General features: G+C 39.8%; 1 protein-coding gene across 1 annotated transcript in view; it reads right to left on the bottom strand.

Moving 5' to 3' along the window:
• Positions 1-14951, bottom strand: part of Prrc2c (proline rich coiled-coil 2C) — a 79994-nt gene that overhangs the window by 24739 nt on the left and 40304 nt on the right. The window contains exons 13-21 of the mRNA XM_028864436.2: positions 14051-14220; positions 13406-13679; positions 12255-12462; positions 8460-10712; positions 6336-6547; positions 5183-5337; positions 4315-4573; positions 3680-4279; positions 2426-2511 (exon numbers count right to left, since the gene is read on the bottom strand). Coding sequence (XP_028720269.1) covers positions 2426-2511; positions 3680-4279; positions 4315-4573; positions 5183-5337; positions 6336-6547; positions 8460-10712; positions 12255-12462; positions 13406-13679; positions 14051-14220 — 4217 coding nt within the window. The remainder of the gene's footprint in view (positions 1-2425; positions 2512-3679; positions 4280-4314; positions 4574-5182; positions 5338-6335; positions 6548-8459; positions 10713-12254; positions 12463-13405; positions 13680-14050; positions 14221-14951) is intronic.

Raw genomic sequence — 14951 nt, 5'->3', positions numbered from 1 at the left:
TTTGGTTTATCATTTGACTACTGTCATTTTAACTCCCTTGCCCCCTCACCCACACAGACAATTCCTAACAGAACAATCTATAGTCATGCCCTGGCACTCCTTTGCATCCATGACACCCTCCAATGGTCTTCCAAAGCCCCTATTGCCTCTCAACTCTGTTCTTTGTTCACTCCAGCCAATGAACTTCTCTGACTACTCTGAATACACCAGATTTGTTCTTGCCTCATGACTTTCATAACTGCTATTCCCTGACCTGAGAACTGACCTTGTTTTCCTCATATTTGACTAGCCTACTCTCTGTATCTCCTCCAAATCTTTATTCAAATACCACACAAGTAGAATCTCTTGGCCCCTTTAAATTACTTCCATCTACTTGGACAAAATCCTTGCCTAGTCTCTTGATTAAACAGAAGGATTACCGACTTCTCCAGACACTATAACGGAGCCCTGCGAGGACAGTGTCTTTTAGTCCTAGCTTCAGCACTAGTTTTGCAAACTTAGAAGGGAGAATGGCCACTGACAAAAACATCATTTACCAATACTGCACACAGTGAGAAATGACAGAACAGTAACCCGTAAATTGTAATTATCCTATTATATATGAAAATGAGGAAAGCCTGGAAAATAGTGACTGTATTACGGCCTGTACCATAGGTCTTTTCTGGATATCAGAATGAAAATAAATGCTTAACCTTTAGCTAAAGGTGAAAAAACAGCTTGTAAATATAGAGGACCAGTAGCATTAATATCGCCTGGGTACAAAACCCAACCCAGACCTAACGGATCAGAAATTCTGGGCATGAGCTTAATCTGTTTCAATGGCCCTCCTAGGTTAATAATGAGCTACAATGAAGTATGAGAAATTATTTAGAAACTATTGAGAACTGCTGGTAGCAAAGACCATGGGAGTATACAGCAGGTGACAACTAGAATTCAGAAGGTCAACCCAACTAAGGGTTCTGTTAGAGGAAACCATCACGCAAGGTGTTATGGAATTATTGCCTTTTGAATGAATTGGCTGTTTCTTATTGTAAACTTCTTGTGCAATAACAGCTATGATTCTCCCCATTTACTGTGCATTTCCATGTTATGTGTACATGCAATCTCATGACTGCATCTCAATGTTATGGGCACACTTAGTTGTGGATGGTCTAGAAGATGGTTTCTTACTTAACCGTACAATTTTTATGAATAGAAACATACTAAAATATGCTTCATACTAGATCTACTGTTCCATTAGAGGTCTTGCTCTCCACCCTTAACCACTGACAAGGTAAATATTGGCCAGACAAAATGTCCTCATAGAACTTTCACAGAGCAGAATTGCACATGCCTGGCCTTGCTGGATCAAAACTCTTCAGAAGAATTATAGTGAACCAGAAATGATGATAGTGCAGGTGTCTGGCTTTGGTATATCTTAGTCCTTCTAGAGATCAATAGCTCCTATGTTGACCTAAGCTTCCTCCACTAGTACCTCCCCACTCTGATTCAAATTAACAATTAACTTTGTTTTTATTTCTATAATAGTTTTTAGCGCAAGACTTTTAGGCTCAGTAGACTAATTACATATAGGCCCTGAGATTCAGTGACTAACAGAAAAAGGCTGTTAACCGACTAACCATGTCTGGATATTATTAATCACATATAATAGTATATGTATTCTTTGCTTTTTCCTTAAATCTCTCATTTGTTTCTTCCCTTGTAAGCCTTGTAGCTATCCCTTTAAGAGATAGCCAGAACTTTTACAACCTACAGCTGTTGTTAATCACCAATTAAGCTGACCAAGTTTTGCCAAGTGTGACTCTAATCAGAATACTTGTCCCTGAGAGTTTATTTTGTAGTTTTTACTAACAAGTTGTTAATTAATGGAGATTTGTATGTATGTATGTACACACACACACACACACACACACACACACACACACACACACACACACCTACCTTCATATTTGGGGAAACAGAAAACAAGAAAGATAGAAATAACTATATAGAAATGAGAGAACAGCAGAGAGGGGAACTGATTGAGAAGAACAAGATGAGGATGAAGATGGAAAGAACTAGCTAGAGAGGAGAGAACAGTAGAAGAGGGGAACTGACTGAGAAGAACAAGATGAGGACCAAGATGGAAAGAACTAGGTAGAGATGAGAGAACAGCAGAAGAGACTGATAACAGGAAGACTGAGAGGAGCTAAGCATGAGAACAGAAAAGAAACTGTGTAGACAGAATTGACTTGGAAGAATAAAATGAATGGACTAAAGAACTCAGTGTGTTAGATTCATTGAATAGCCCTCAGAGTAGTATCCTTAGCCGCTTGTAGCATCTATTCTGAACCATGGTAGAATTCTCCTCAAGGTGGACACTTGGGAGGAATTTGGTAAAAAACTATGTCACTAATTCCATCAATGCCAGTCAGTCTATTCTTACCTCTGATGAAGTTGCTGATCCAAATGACGTCAAGGGCTTATTCCATGCACTGACTGAAGGTGGCTGTGGTGGACTAATAGGACCTACTAAAAGTCATTGAGAAAAATGTGACCATTACAATTTAGATGTTGAAGTCTAATATTCAATCCTTAGTTGCAATGGTAGCCTGACAATAAAACAAATCTCTACATCACAGATTTTTTCACACTGCCCCCACTAACCCAACCCCAGCAGGGTTTCTCCTTGTAGTTCTAGCTGTCCTTGAATTCAGACTTGCCTATCTTCTAAGGTGTGTGCCTTATCAAGCTAACAGATTCTTACATGTCAAAATAAGTTAAGGTCCATTCAAGGTCTGTTACACACATATATTATCACTTTGTCTACATAAAACGTGTGCTGTTCTACCCTTTCATGCTATGATGCCCTTCTTTCCACTTCATCTTAAATGGTTCTCTTTCCTAAGTTTATACATACTTTACATTCCACATGAGAGAAACACATAGCTTTATTTTCTAACCTTCCAATACCTCTCTTGTTGGCCAACATATCTTTTCTTTCTCCCATGTAGTTCCTCTTTACTTTTACCTGTGTGCACTCCCCTCCCCCATTCACATACAATCTAAAGCACACATAAAGAAAGACAGACTACTTCCATTCATTTCTCTGCAAATGACATAATTCATCCTTCTTTATGGCTGAATAAAATTCCACTGCGTTATACTAGAACTTTATGAATTTATCTGTTAATAGGCATCTGGGCTGATGACTTATATTGGCTATTGTGAATACTGTTAAATAAACACCAAAGCTTGAGCATCTCTACTGAGACATAAATCCCTTCAGATATTTACCTAGGAATGGAAGAGCTGGATCCTATGGTAATTCTATTTTTAGTTTTTTTAAGAACCTGCATACTGATTTTCATATTGGCAGAGCTAATTTACTAGTTGTGTATAAGGGTTTCCTTTTTTCTCAACTAGCATTTGTTGGTTTTTCTAACAGCCATTCTAACTAAGGTGATATGAAATCTCAATATAAATAAAAAGCATGTTGTTGTTAACTATGCTTATTTTAGAAATAAACCATTTCAAGAAAGAAACTAACAACAATTGCTACTACTGCTCCCTACTAGGAAAAACGACATGGCTAGGTGGAAAAAAACAAGCTTAACTGAATTTTTAAGTAAAATAGAAAACAAATGTCAGTATTTCTATATATTTTCCTACCCCATACTTCTTTCTGTTGCATACTTACATTTTTTAGAGATGTCATTCAGCACAGCTGGAGCAGCCACTTTGTTATCCCACAATTCAGCTGTTAGAGGACCATGGGATTGTGGAGTCTGGATGGATTTTCCTGTGGCTACATAATCTGTGCCATTAGATGTTTGAGCTGAAGGTAATCTAATTGAAGGTGGTGGCTGTTTTGAAGATGGTGTTGGAGGTGGAAGTGGACTCTGGACTGGTTTGTGGGTCTGTGTCTGAGTCTGTACTGGTGCGGCTGGGGCAGGGGCAGTGGTTGCAGCCGAGGCTGGGGCAAGTGGAACTGAGGCTGCTGGGGCTGAGGCTGGGGCAGTTGATGTTGAAATAGTTGGTACAGCTGGGGCTGAGACTCCTGGGGTTGGGGAAGAAACTGAAGCTGGTGCCAGTGCTGAAGCAAGGATAGGAATTGAAGCTGAGGCAAGAATGGGGACGGAGGCTGTAGTTGATGCTGAGGCAAGGACAGGAGTTGGAGCTGGAACTGAGACTTGGAGTGAGGAAGAGGCTGTGACTGAGGATGAAGTGGACACTGGAACAGGAGCTGAGGCTGGGGCTGGGGCTGGGGCTGGGGCTGGGGTTGGGGCTGGGGCTGGGGCTGGGGCTGGGCTGGGGCTGGAGCTGGAGCTGGGCTTGAAGTGAGAACTGGAGCTGGGGTGGAGGCTGGAGCTAGAGCAGTGGCTGAAGCCAGAACCAGAACTGGAGCTGGGGTGGAGGCTGGAACTGAAGCTGCTGGGGATGTTAAAACTGCAGCTGAGGAAGAGACGGAAACCGCAGCAGAGGTTGGAGCTTGAGCTTGCTGAGTCCCTGTGGCTTGTTTTTTGGCAAACCTTGGAGGGAGTTTAGAAGTCTGACCTCTTCCTTTTTCATTTACATTTTTTTTGTTCCACACCTTAAAGAAATTGACAGAACCATTTCTGTTGTCAATAATATGCCCAAAGAAACAATGCACACAAGTAATTTCTACATCCTACTATTTCTAGAACTTCTTAGTGCTAACTTGGCTATTTCAATTTTCCAAATTGGACACTGTCAGGGTACTAATGAGATTTAAAACTACAAGAAGAAAAGATAATAAAGAGAAAAAAAAAATTTTTATATACAGGCTTAAGCACCCCTGCCCCCAATCCGAAATATTTAACAAAGTTTGAAGTGAATGTGACCTCCCCCGAACCCTCCCCCAAAAAGACAAGAAGTCACTTCTGGATCTGTGCACTGTGACCATTCAATTTCCAAGAAAATTTAAAACAATCTGAATTCTACCATGGAACAAATTAGTAACACATAAGATCTATTATTGGAAAAAGACAAGCTACAGCAATTATCTCATTTTGAAAATTACCTAATTTTGAAAATTTCCTACTAGAGTTCCCAGGTGTGAAGATAAAAATCACTCAGCTCTTTAGCTAAATACAAATGCCGTTCTGAGTAACCCTGACCATTTGCTAACATGCTCTGAAAAACAACATATGAACTAGCAACAAAAGGATGAGCTTTGAACCTGTACAACTTGTTCTTCCTTCTTTCGGCGTTCCTCATCCTGTAACCGCTTTTGCTGTTTTTTAGATACCACTTCAGTAAAGCCATCATCATTCAAATTGGACTGGGGATCTTCAATTACAGTTACTTCAGGATGATCATCAATTATAACAACACCTGCAGGCACGAAAAATTTTAGAGTATAACTTAGATGGCCCATAATGGATTAGCAATTTTCAAAGCTATTGCACCTTAATGAAAAAGTTTCATAAATAAGATTTTTGTTTATAAAAAAAAAAAAGTCCTAAAATTGCATTTTTAAAACAGGGTGTTATGTAGCCCACAATAATCTCAAACGTGTGCAGCCGAGGCTGGCCTTGAACTCCAGATCATCCTGCCTCTACCTGTCAAGTGCTGAGATTACAGGTGTGTGGCAGCATTCCAGTAGTTTATTGAGAATACCTGTCCATGAGCTACTTGGTAGCTGTTGCCAGACCAACTAGAGGTACTGCAATGCTTCTGCTGAAGCAACTCTTGTAACTAACAGTATATCCACTTCAGCTCTTCACTCATCCACCTCACATCACAACAAACGGGGCAAAGGCACAAGGTATTTGAAATGAGGAGAGAGGCAACATTCTCCTAATAGGCTGGGGGCCTGCCACCATGGAAAGTCCCTAACTGCATATCCCCATGTTCTGTTATGATTGGTTGAAATTGAAGGATTGCCCTCTTTTGTTTTTTTCCTTTAAAATCAGCCTTTTTCACTAAATTTTCTGTTTGCTCGAACCCAGTCTTCCTGATGGATTCTTCCTGGATTTTTAGACCTTAACAACTCAGTTGACCATTTATTTATTTTCTTTTTAAAAAGAAAGATTCAGAACTGCTTCAGTTCTAATTAAAAATCTTCCCTTAAAGTTTTCTTGTGCTTTCTCATGCCTATTTTGCAATTTTACTGGTTTGATCAATTTTAACCCACACCCCCAATTAATTCCATGAAGAACAGTGAAACCTGGAGTATCATTAACAAAAATTGTACTCAATGTTCATAAAGTTTAAGCCAAGTTAGAATTTCAGTCAGCTCTATGTCTAACACAAAGGTCTAATGCTTTTTTCCTTATGTTTTCATATTATCTGCTTAAATTTACCAAGAAATAAAGAAATATGTAACATACTTGCATAATTGTTGAGATCAAACTGTGAGAGAGCATCTACTTTCTCTTTGGTCTTTTTAGGACCTGGTTTGGTCTGGTCCTCTCTCTTTTTTCCAGTAGCATCCTTGGAATTCTTTTGACCAGCACCATTAGGTGCTCCTTCTTGGTGGTGTGCAGCATTACCATTGACAGGGTCAACACCAGCTGTGCCTGAGGACTGGTCATCAAATGGCCTACAGAAAATAATGAGATGATTTTCACATACTCCAACAATAGAAAAATGTCCTTCCTGGCAGTTTGTAAAGTCATACCTAAGACACACCAGCACTGAAGAAGGCCCAGTCTGTCGCAGGAGCCTCTGAAGGCATAACCTCACTAAAACTGAGGATCTCAATACAGCAGAGGTCTTTGAAGTTCTCCCCAATAAATTAAATTCTGGAATTCTAAACCTCAGGAGGTTATTGTGTCCATTTGCCCAATATTTTATAAATGAGCTACAGCATAGATATAGGAAAAAAAAAATCTGTCATATCTATGATTGGATCCACTCCTAAAGTGAGCACTATATAAAAAATAGGATTTTAAAATAGCACTCTAAATGCTATACTATTTGGCATACACACACACACACACACACACACACACACACACACACACACACACACCCCTACCTTAGAGTTTTAGATACTCATGTAAACATGTAAACACCTTTAATAGGAAAACTCACTTCATAAGCCAAATACATTCCTAGTTTTTGTTCGCTGACATAACAATTCTTGGGTTTATTTTAATAAGTTCCAAGATAAAAACATAATAAAAAAGGGCTTACTGATTAATTTTCATATCAGTCCACACAATTTCTCAAGATAAAGGATTACTAAATGCCTGACATGACTCCCAACACTTGAAGAATTACTTATTTCTTCCAAATGGGCCCTTCAAAACTCTTGTTGCAACTACAACCATCCAGTGGTATTTCTGTAAGTTTAAAGTGGCTGCCATCTACACAGCTCAAAAGACAGATCAAAATTTTAAGTATTATTATGTGAAACTCGACCACCAAGGTGTTTGTTTTGCCTGTTTTTTTGTCTGTCCATGTGTGTACTGCCCAAGGAGACCAGAAGAGGGAGTTGGAGGACCCCCCAGAAAGGGGTTGTTAGCTACCACATGGTTGCTGAGGTCCTCTGGAAGAGCTGTCAGAGTTCTTAACCACTAAGCAATCTCTCCATCCCCACACAAACCTAGGAAATTTTGCCTAAGGAATGCTTACTGTGTAGTACATGCTACAATATCCCATGCTCTGGTTTTTCTTCATATCCTTAATACTGAAACCAATATTAACATCTAACCAACATTTTCATATTTAAAAGAAAAGGGCAACCTTAGCATAGTTTTTAAAAATTTTCTTCCTTTTTTTTTTTTTTAAAGAAAGTCTAATCTCCCAGGTTTTCTAGTCAAGGATGACCTTGAACTTGTGATTCCCTATCTCTACCTTTCTAAATGCTGAGATGACAGGTATGTACCACCACGTCTGGTTTTATGTAGTTCTAGGTAAGCACTTCTACCAACTAAGCTACTATATCCCCAGTCCTGAAAACTCTTTAAAAATAAACAAATATCAAATGCCATGGGACTCATGTTGGCAACCCAAGCCAGGGTGGATAGGCAGGAATTTGTTTTCTGGGTCTCTCTAGTTGGATTCTTTATTATAAAGTTTATAACTCCAGAAGGGAGTATATGTTGACAACTCAATAAGGACTTTCGAGCAAACAGCACAGAGTGCCAGGATACATCTCTGTAACATTCAAGTCTTAGAACACCCCTTGAGAAATGAAAAGAGGAGAGCTACTCATTAATGTCAGGAGCAATTAACAAATGAAGAAACTGCATGTTCCTTTCTCGCTGTACTAGTACTTCCAAAGCTATAGACACATTCCCAAGACAACCGTTTTAGAAGACGTGACTCAGCACGTGAGGATCCACACACATAAGTCCTGCTGCTCAAGGACCACTACACCTTAAGAACAGAAAACAGCACTAGGGGAGGACAATGTCTTGTTCCTCTACCTAATTATGCAACTTCCACTACATCTCCTTTTGCCTTTTTTAAAGGCACAAGTTTTAATTATTAAATACAGTACTCACCCTCTCTTTCCACTTTTTGATGGTGGGCCATTTCTTCTTTCATTCCTAGGACCTGAGAAATTCCTTCCTGATTTGGGTGGGCCATTGTTGCCACGACGATTCTGTCGATCAACTCCAGGTCTCTGACTAGAAAAACTTCTCTTTGCTATTTCTCTTTTTGGAGGCAAAACATTCTCTCCAGCTTTTACAACTGCTTGTGAACTCACATCGGCATTTTTTTTTTCATCCCTCTCACGTCTCTCATTGAAATCACTACTTTCAGAAGCAGTTTCCCATTCCTCATTTGCCTGATCTGAAGAGTTCTGATTAGACAAATCTGGGGTCTTATTTCCAGATATGTCCCCAGGGGGATTAACTGGTTCTTGAACAACATTATTAACTGTGCCATTTGTAGGTACCAACACCTCACTTGTTTTTGAAGCAGCCTCTCTCTCTCTTAGCCGTCTAAATCGAGGAGGCTTATCTTGCCTTGGTGGTCGAGTTGGACGTTGTCTTCGTGGCCTCTCTCTTGCTGGGTCGAATTTCCGTTCAAATTTTGGAGGTCGTCTATCTGCGGGTACAGGCATAAACTGCTCATGTCTTCTTGGTGGCTCTCCATCTTCAGGTTTTGGAGGTTCTGCTTGCCTTGGGTTCCACTGATTGTCCCGATAAGTAGGCCTTCTTAAAGTGGCAGGGCGTGATGGTCGGCCTCCGGGGTCCCTTCCACCTCGTCTGAATGTTCCTCCTCTACCTCTCCTTGTAGGCTCTCCTTTAGGAAGGAAACCTGGTTTAGATTTATCCTCATCTCTGATATAAGGTTTTTCTAATGGCCTATTGTCTATTCGGACATGACTTTCAGGCTTAAAAGCCTGGGGCTTGACAGGTTTTTTGTTTTCAGGCCGTTCCTCTCTTTTAGGAAATTTGCCTTTGCTTAGGCTATCCTTGTCACTGGCACTTTCAGGAACTTCACTGTCCGTGTCAGTCTCGGAACCCCTCTGTCGCCGTCTTTTGGGAACAACCTCAAAATCGGAACTCTCACTTCGTGTTTCACTTTCTTCTCGTTGTCTGAGAGGTCCTGAAGGGCCATGCTCTGTTCTTGGCTTACTGTCTCTATACTGAGGATAATCACGAGCGTGCCCTCTACCACCTCTGCCACGACCCCCATAAGAGCCTCTGTAGCTTCGACCTCTGGAGTAATACTCTCCTCTGCCTCTGCCTCTGTAGCCTTGGTCTGGAAACCAATCTCTCTCTCTAGCTTCTTTCCAGTAGGTCCTAGAAGTTGGTAAAGGGGAGTCTTTTTTAACTGGTGCTCTAGAATCCGGCCGAGGTCGTTCTGCTCCAACGACGTCTTTGTGGATGACTTTCTCGGGCTGCTTTTCTTCTTTGACGGTTGGTGCCACAACATTTTGTTGGTTTCCAGTTTTAACTAGAGGCTCTACCTGGACACTAGCCACAGGTTCCAAAGGCTTCTCACTCTCTTGAGATGGCTTCTGAGCCAAAGAGGAAGGTTCTGTTGATGGTAGTTTCTCTGGTTCTGGCTGAACTGGTGGTGGAACCAGTGACTGTGCCTGAACTGGTGTTGGAGGTGGTAGAGGAAGAGGAAGCTCTTTCTTCTCTGGTTTTTCTGTTTTAACAACTTTTTCAGTGACCTTTTCAACCTTCTCGCCTTCTTTCTCCTTCCTTTGCTCCCGCTCCTCTTTCATATCTCTAAGCACAGGTTTTTTAATGGGTCCGGACCTTCTTACAGGCCGATCATTACCGTCTTCTCTTCTGTTGGAGCTTGGTCTTGGACCCCAACGAGTTTCTGACTTAGATTTGTATATTTTCTCTGGTTTAGGTCCTTCAGAAGATCGCAGAAAGCCATCTTTTCTTGGCTTCTCCTCTGGCTTTTCTCCAGTTTCTTTAGAATCAATGCACCTGCTGCTGACTTTAGGAAGGCTGACAGAGGGCTCATTTCTTTGCTCCTCTGCTTTTGGAGCATGGTTAGATCCATGGGAAACACTTCTTTTCCGGGCAGGTTGACTTTCTAGTGCTGAAATTCGCTCTTCTGGAGGAGTAGGTAAGCTCTTTTGATCAATCACATCAAAACAAGCAGACTGATTATTTGTATCAGCATGGTGAGGTCTTACATCTTCCACTGATCTGCTTAAAAACTTTTGTCCTTCTGTTTCAGCTGAGTCTCTAGCAGCCTCTATTTTTGAATGAGTCTCCAGATGACTATGTTCTATAGAATAAGCAGCAGGAATTTGCTCATGGTCCAAAGCAGTTTCAGGCCTGTGATGATGAGAATTCAATGAAACAATCGTTCCCAAGTGTACATACATCCCACCCAAAACACTATTCCCATAATTCTCCAATTTTAAATTATAAAGAATAAAATACAAAACAATGAACTCTAACCATAAAGAGCATTGTTATTCTCAAATAAAAAGTTTAGCCGCCAGGCGGTGGTGGCGCATGCCTTTAATCCCACACTCGGGAGGCAGAGCCAGGAGGATCTCTGTGAGTTCGAGGCCAGCCTGGGCTATAGAGTGAGTTTTAGGAAAGGCACAAAGCTACATAGAGAAACCTTGTCTCGAAACACCAAAAAAAACCCCCCAAAACCAAAAACCAACCAACCAAAAAAAAAAAAAAAACAAGAGTTGCATCAAAAGCTTAGCAAAGAGAACACAGTATGTCTATAAAATTGAGTGAATGAAGCAAATATGACATACACAGACAGTATTACTCAGGGACAAGTAAGAAAAGATGCTGGTAAGCACTGTAACACAGATAAAAGTCTGAGCTAGTAGCAAAGACACCAACTGTTCTGTCTCACTTAGAGGGTGCATGTAAAGTAATCAAACTCATTCAAGTAGAATATAGAATGAGGTTTAGTAGAGGGCTCAAGTTAGTCTGAAATGTGGAGATGCTGTTCTAAAAATGGGGTCAAGTTTTAGTCATGCAATATGAAGCTCTTTAGCTCTGCTATAAAATGTACAAACCAAAAAAATGTTTAAATCATGTAGATGTGAACTTCTGATGCACTAAGACATATAATTTCCTAACTAATATACAAGAGCAAGCCTATTCTATGAACATAATCATTAAACTACATCCCATAAAAGAAACCCCAACCTTCTGATTGTAGATTATTAGAGTTCACCACCAACTGCCCCATTATAAGCTATCATTTCTCTTTACCTGTAGTCTTAATTTCCCTAAGGACTGAAAATGTCTATCATTTCTCACTACTATAGGAATTTTATCAGCCCACATGCCAGACTATATAAGAAGGCAAATTTTTTTTATATATGATGTACTATAAAGAGTTGTTTTAAAACATCTACTAAGTTTAAGCATCTAATTCAGTCCAAAAAACTAATTTACAACTAGTGTGCCCTCATTGACTGTCCAAAGACAAAATGAAGCACATTAATAGGATATCAGACCCATGCGTAGCCCTAAATCAGAATTATCTTTAAAAAAAAAAAAATTAGTGAGTGTGCGTGTGTGCGTATGTATGTATGTATGTATGTATGTATGTATGTATGTATGTATGAATGAATGAGCACGCACACATGAACAGTGACAGAGATGGGAAGAGCTTGTGTCATGGTACATCTGTGGAAATCAGAAGACAATTTTTAGAAGTTGGTTTTCTACTTCCACCATATGGGTTCTAAGCATCAAACACTGGTCATCAAGCTTAATGGCAAGTACCTTTGTCCCTGAACAATATTGCTAGCCCCCAGAAGGATCTTCTGAGATACTATAAAGTTGCTTTCTTAAGCACAATATTCTAATAATCCTTTAATCAGTCAAATAATTTATTACCTTGCATCCCCAGGTTCTTCAGCTGACTTGGGAGTAGCTGCCTGCTGAGGCTCAGCATGATAGGGATCTGACCCCCACATCACTCGAGGTTCAGAAAGGGAAATTCCGTGATCTCTTGCAGATCGAGCTATATGCTCAAATGACTCAGAACTATTTGGTGACCCTTCCATCTGGTCTCTTCTGATTAATGGCTTAGGAGGAATCATTCCTGTAAGAAAAGTTCATACACATAAAAGAGAATTATATAAAGTGATAGAGAAACAAAACCATGATAAAAACATACAGACCAATTGCTGTTTAAAATTTAGTAAGAAAAAAACCAAGGTGGAAAAACACAATAGGAGTCTACTTTACTTTAAAAGAAAAAATTATGCATGTTAAAAACAACTAACAGAAAAAACAAAGATCAGAATTATACCAACAAGGCAAGTTTTGGGAGAAAATTACTTCCTACGGCAATTTCATTCATCCTAGTTGTTCAATATCCTATTAAAATATGTAACTCAAACATTCAAATACTGTGGATTTAGTATCAAGGTGAGATTTAAAAACAAACATACATACATAAACAAACCCTTCAAGATAGCCCTGACTATACTATTTTGTGGCACAAGCCTTTTAGATCCTGAGATTAAAGCTATCTGCCACCATGTTTTGAATCAGACACAATTTGTGATCAGCTTTTTAATCATTCCTAAAAGATCCACAGTATCATTTTGATGATAGATTATCTGGCTTTATTTTAAGGAGATCTCAAAGAGGCTAACTTACTTTTGGATAACTTATAAAGAAATTCAAGAGTTGATGATAAATGATGGAAGAATTCAAAAGGAAGGGATACACATGTAGATAAAACTCAAATGCTGAAATATTTGGCAGAGTGAGAATACTAATAACAGTTTTCTGCAAGAATAATTTTCATCTCCAAAATTTACAATACATCTATAAAAGGGACAGAGCTAGCAGTTTGTTCTTGTCAAGACAGCTGGCAAAAATACCTGCACTAAAAGCTCTAACTTTCGGATAAAGACCTAGAGGTCCGTGGTCCTAAAAAACTTCTAATACTGAGGGAACTGTGACAAAAAGGGGTGACAGACAAAAACCCCTTAAATACTGCAAGTAAGCCATGTCACACTGTCACTATAACATACCAGGATGAATGGGTGGGATATCCATAGCAGGCCTCCCCGATATTATTCGAGGATCCATATAGGACTGCATCATGAGCCACCTTGGATCAAAACCCATAGAAGCCAAATGCTGAGGGTGGGGTTGCATTGGCTGATAAAGAGGTCTGTGTGGTGGAGGAGGGACCGAACCATTAGACGGCTGTGAAGGAACAGTCTGTGGAAGTACACCTTGCTGCTGCTGCTGCTGCTGCTGCTGTTGCTGCTGCTGCTGCCACTGCTGCTGTTTCATCTGTTCCTGGAAAAGCAAAAATCACACATGTTGAAGTTTCTAGTTATGATCAAATAAATTGTATTTGAAAACAATGGTGTTTTGTAATATTTAAAGACAAAGACAATAAGCACAGAGTTGGCAACAGATTAAAGCAGTACTTTCTTATAATGGACATAAACAACTCATCATGTCCTAGAAGAGGTATATATGAATAAAAAAGGCATTACAGAGAAAGTCAGAGTAAAACCAATTCCCACAAGTGTATTGAAAACAAAAAAATTAAGGCAAGTTTCTATGCTTTATATGGTTTAGGTTTTATGTTAAATTATCAGGAAACTGAACAATAAATCTTTCAATCACACAAAAGTGGTGCAGCATTCTGGTTTTCCTATTACCTGCTGCCGCTGAAATCGTGGTGGCAATGATTTCTGAAACTGTTTGAAATAGCCCGATAATCCAGCAGGTCGGGGCTGAGAGCCGGACTCAGGTTCTGCTTCCTGCACCACTTGTGTGGTCTCCTTCTCACTGCGATTGCTGTCCTGTCTAGTGAAAACTGCTTCCTCTTCTGCTCAAAGAAATAGTCAGATATCCTATCAAATACATGCTGTTGTGAGAAAATGAAGCATAATATACCTCAAAGAGGAAAAAGCATTTCTCCCTAAACCTTCATTTTTTATCCACTATTAGATTATTAGACTATTAGATTATCAAAACAGATTCTCATAAAGCTGGACTCTAAAGAGATCACAGATCCAAATCCTTCACTACACAAAAATGTATTTACTTCCCAGTAAACACTCAGGTCCTAATGTTTCTTCTCATTTATTTCAATAAATATTAATGTGATACACGTTAAGAGCTACATGAACACCAAGTGACCAATATACATTAAAAAAGAGCTGAAAGTCAAGTGTGGTAGAGCACACCTGTAATCCCAGCACTCAGGACATAGAGGCCCATGGATTTCTGAGTTTGAGGTCAGCCGAGTCTACACAGGAATTTTCAGGCCAACTAAAGCCACATGGTGAGACCCTGTCAAATCAAAAACCAATGTACCCTGCCCCAAATACTGGACTAATGGATAGTGTATCACAAAAACTAGTGCAACTCAACAAACACGAAGACCTCAGAGCGGATCACTAGTTATGCTGAAACAAACATATTCATTCACAAGAGGGTGACTAGTATTCACACTAAACCTCAGACATAAGTGTTTTTTTTTTATCCCAAGGAAAACGAGTTCCATATATTCTAGAGAATATCATGTCACACATACATGCAAAGACCTGCTTCCAA

This window comes from Peromyscus leucopus, chromosome 15, assembly GCF_004664715.2.
Source record: "Peromyscus leucopus breed LL Stock chromosome 15, UCI_PerLeu_2.1, whole genome shotgun sequence".
In the NCBI taxonomy this organism is placed as follows: domain Eukaryota; kingdom Metazoa; phylum Chordata; class Mammalia; order Rodentia; family Cricetidae; genus Peromyscus; species Peromyscus leucopus.
Note: the sequence above shows the minus strand (reverse complement) of the source record. Positions and strands in the feature narration are given on the sequence as shown.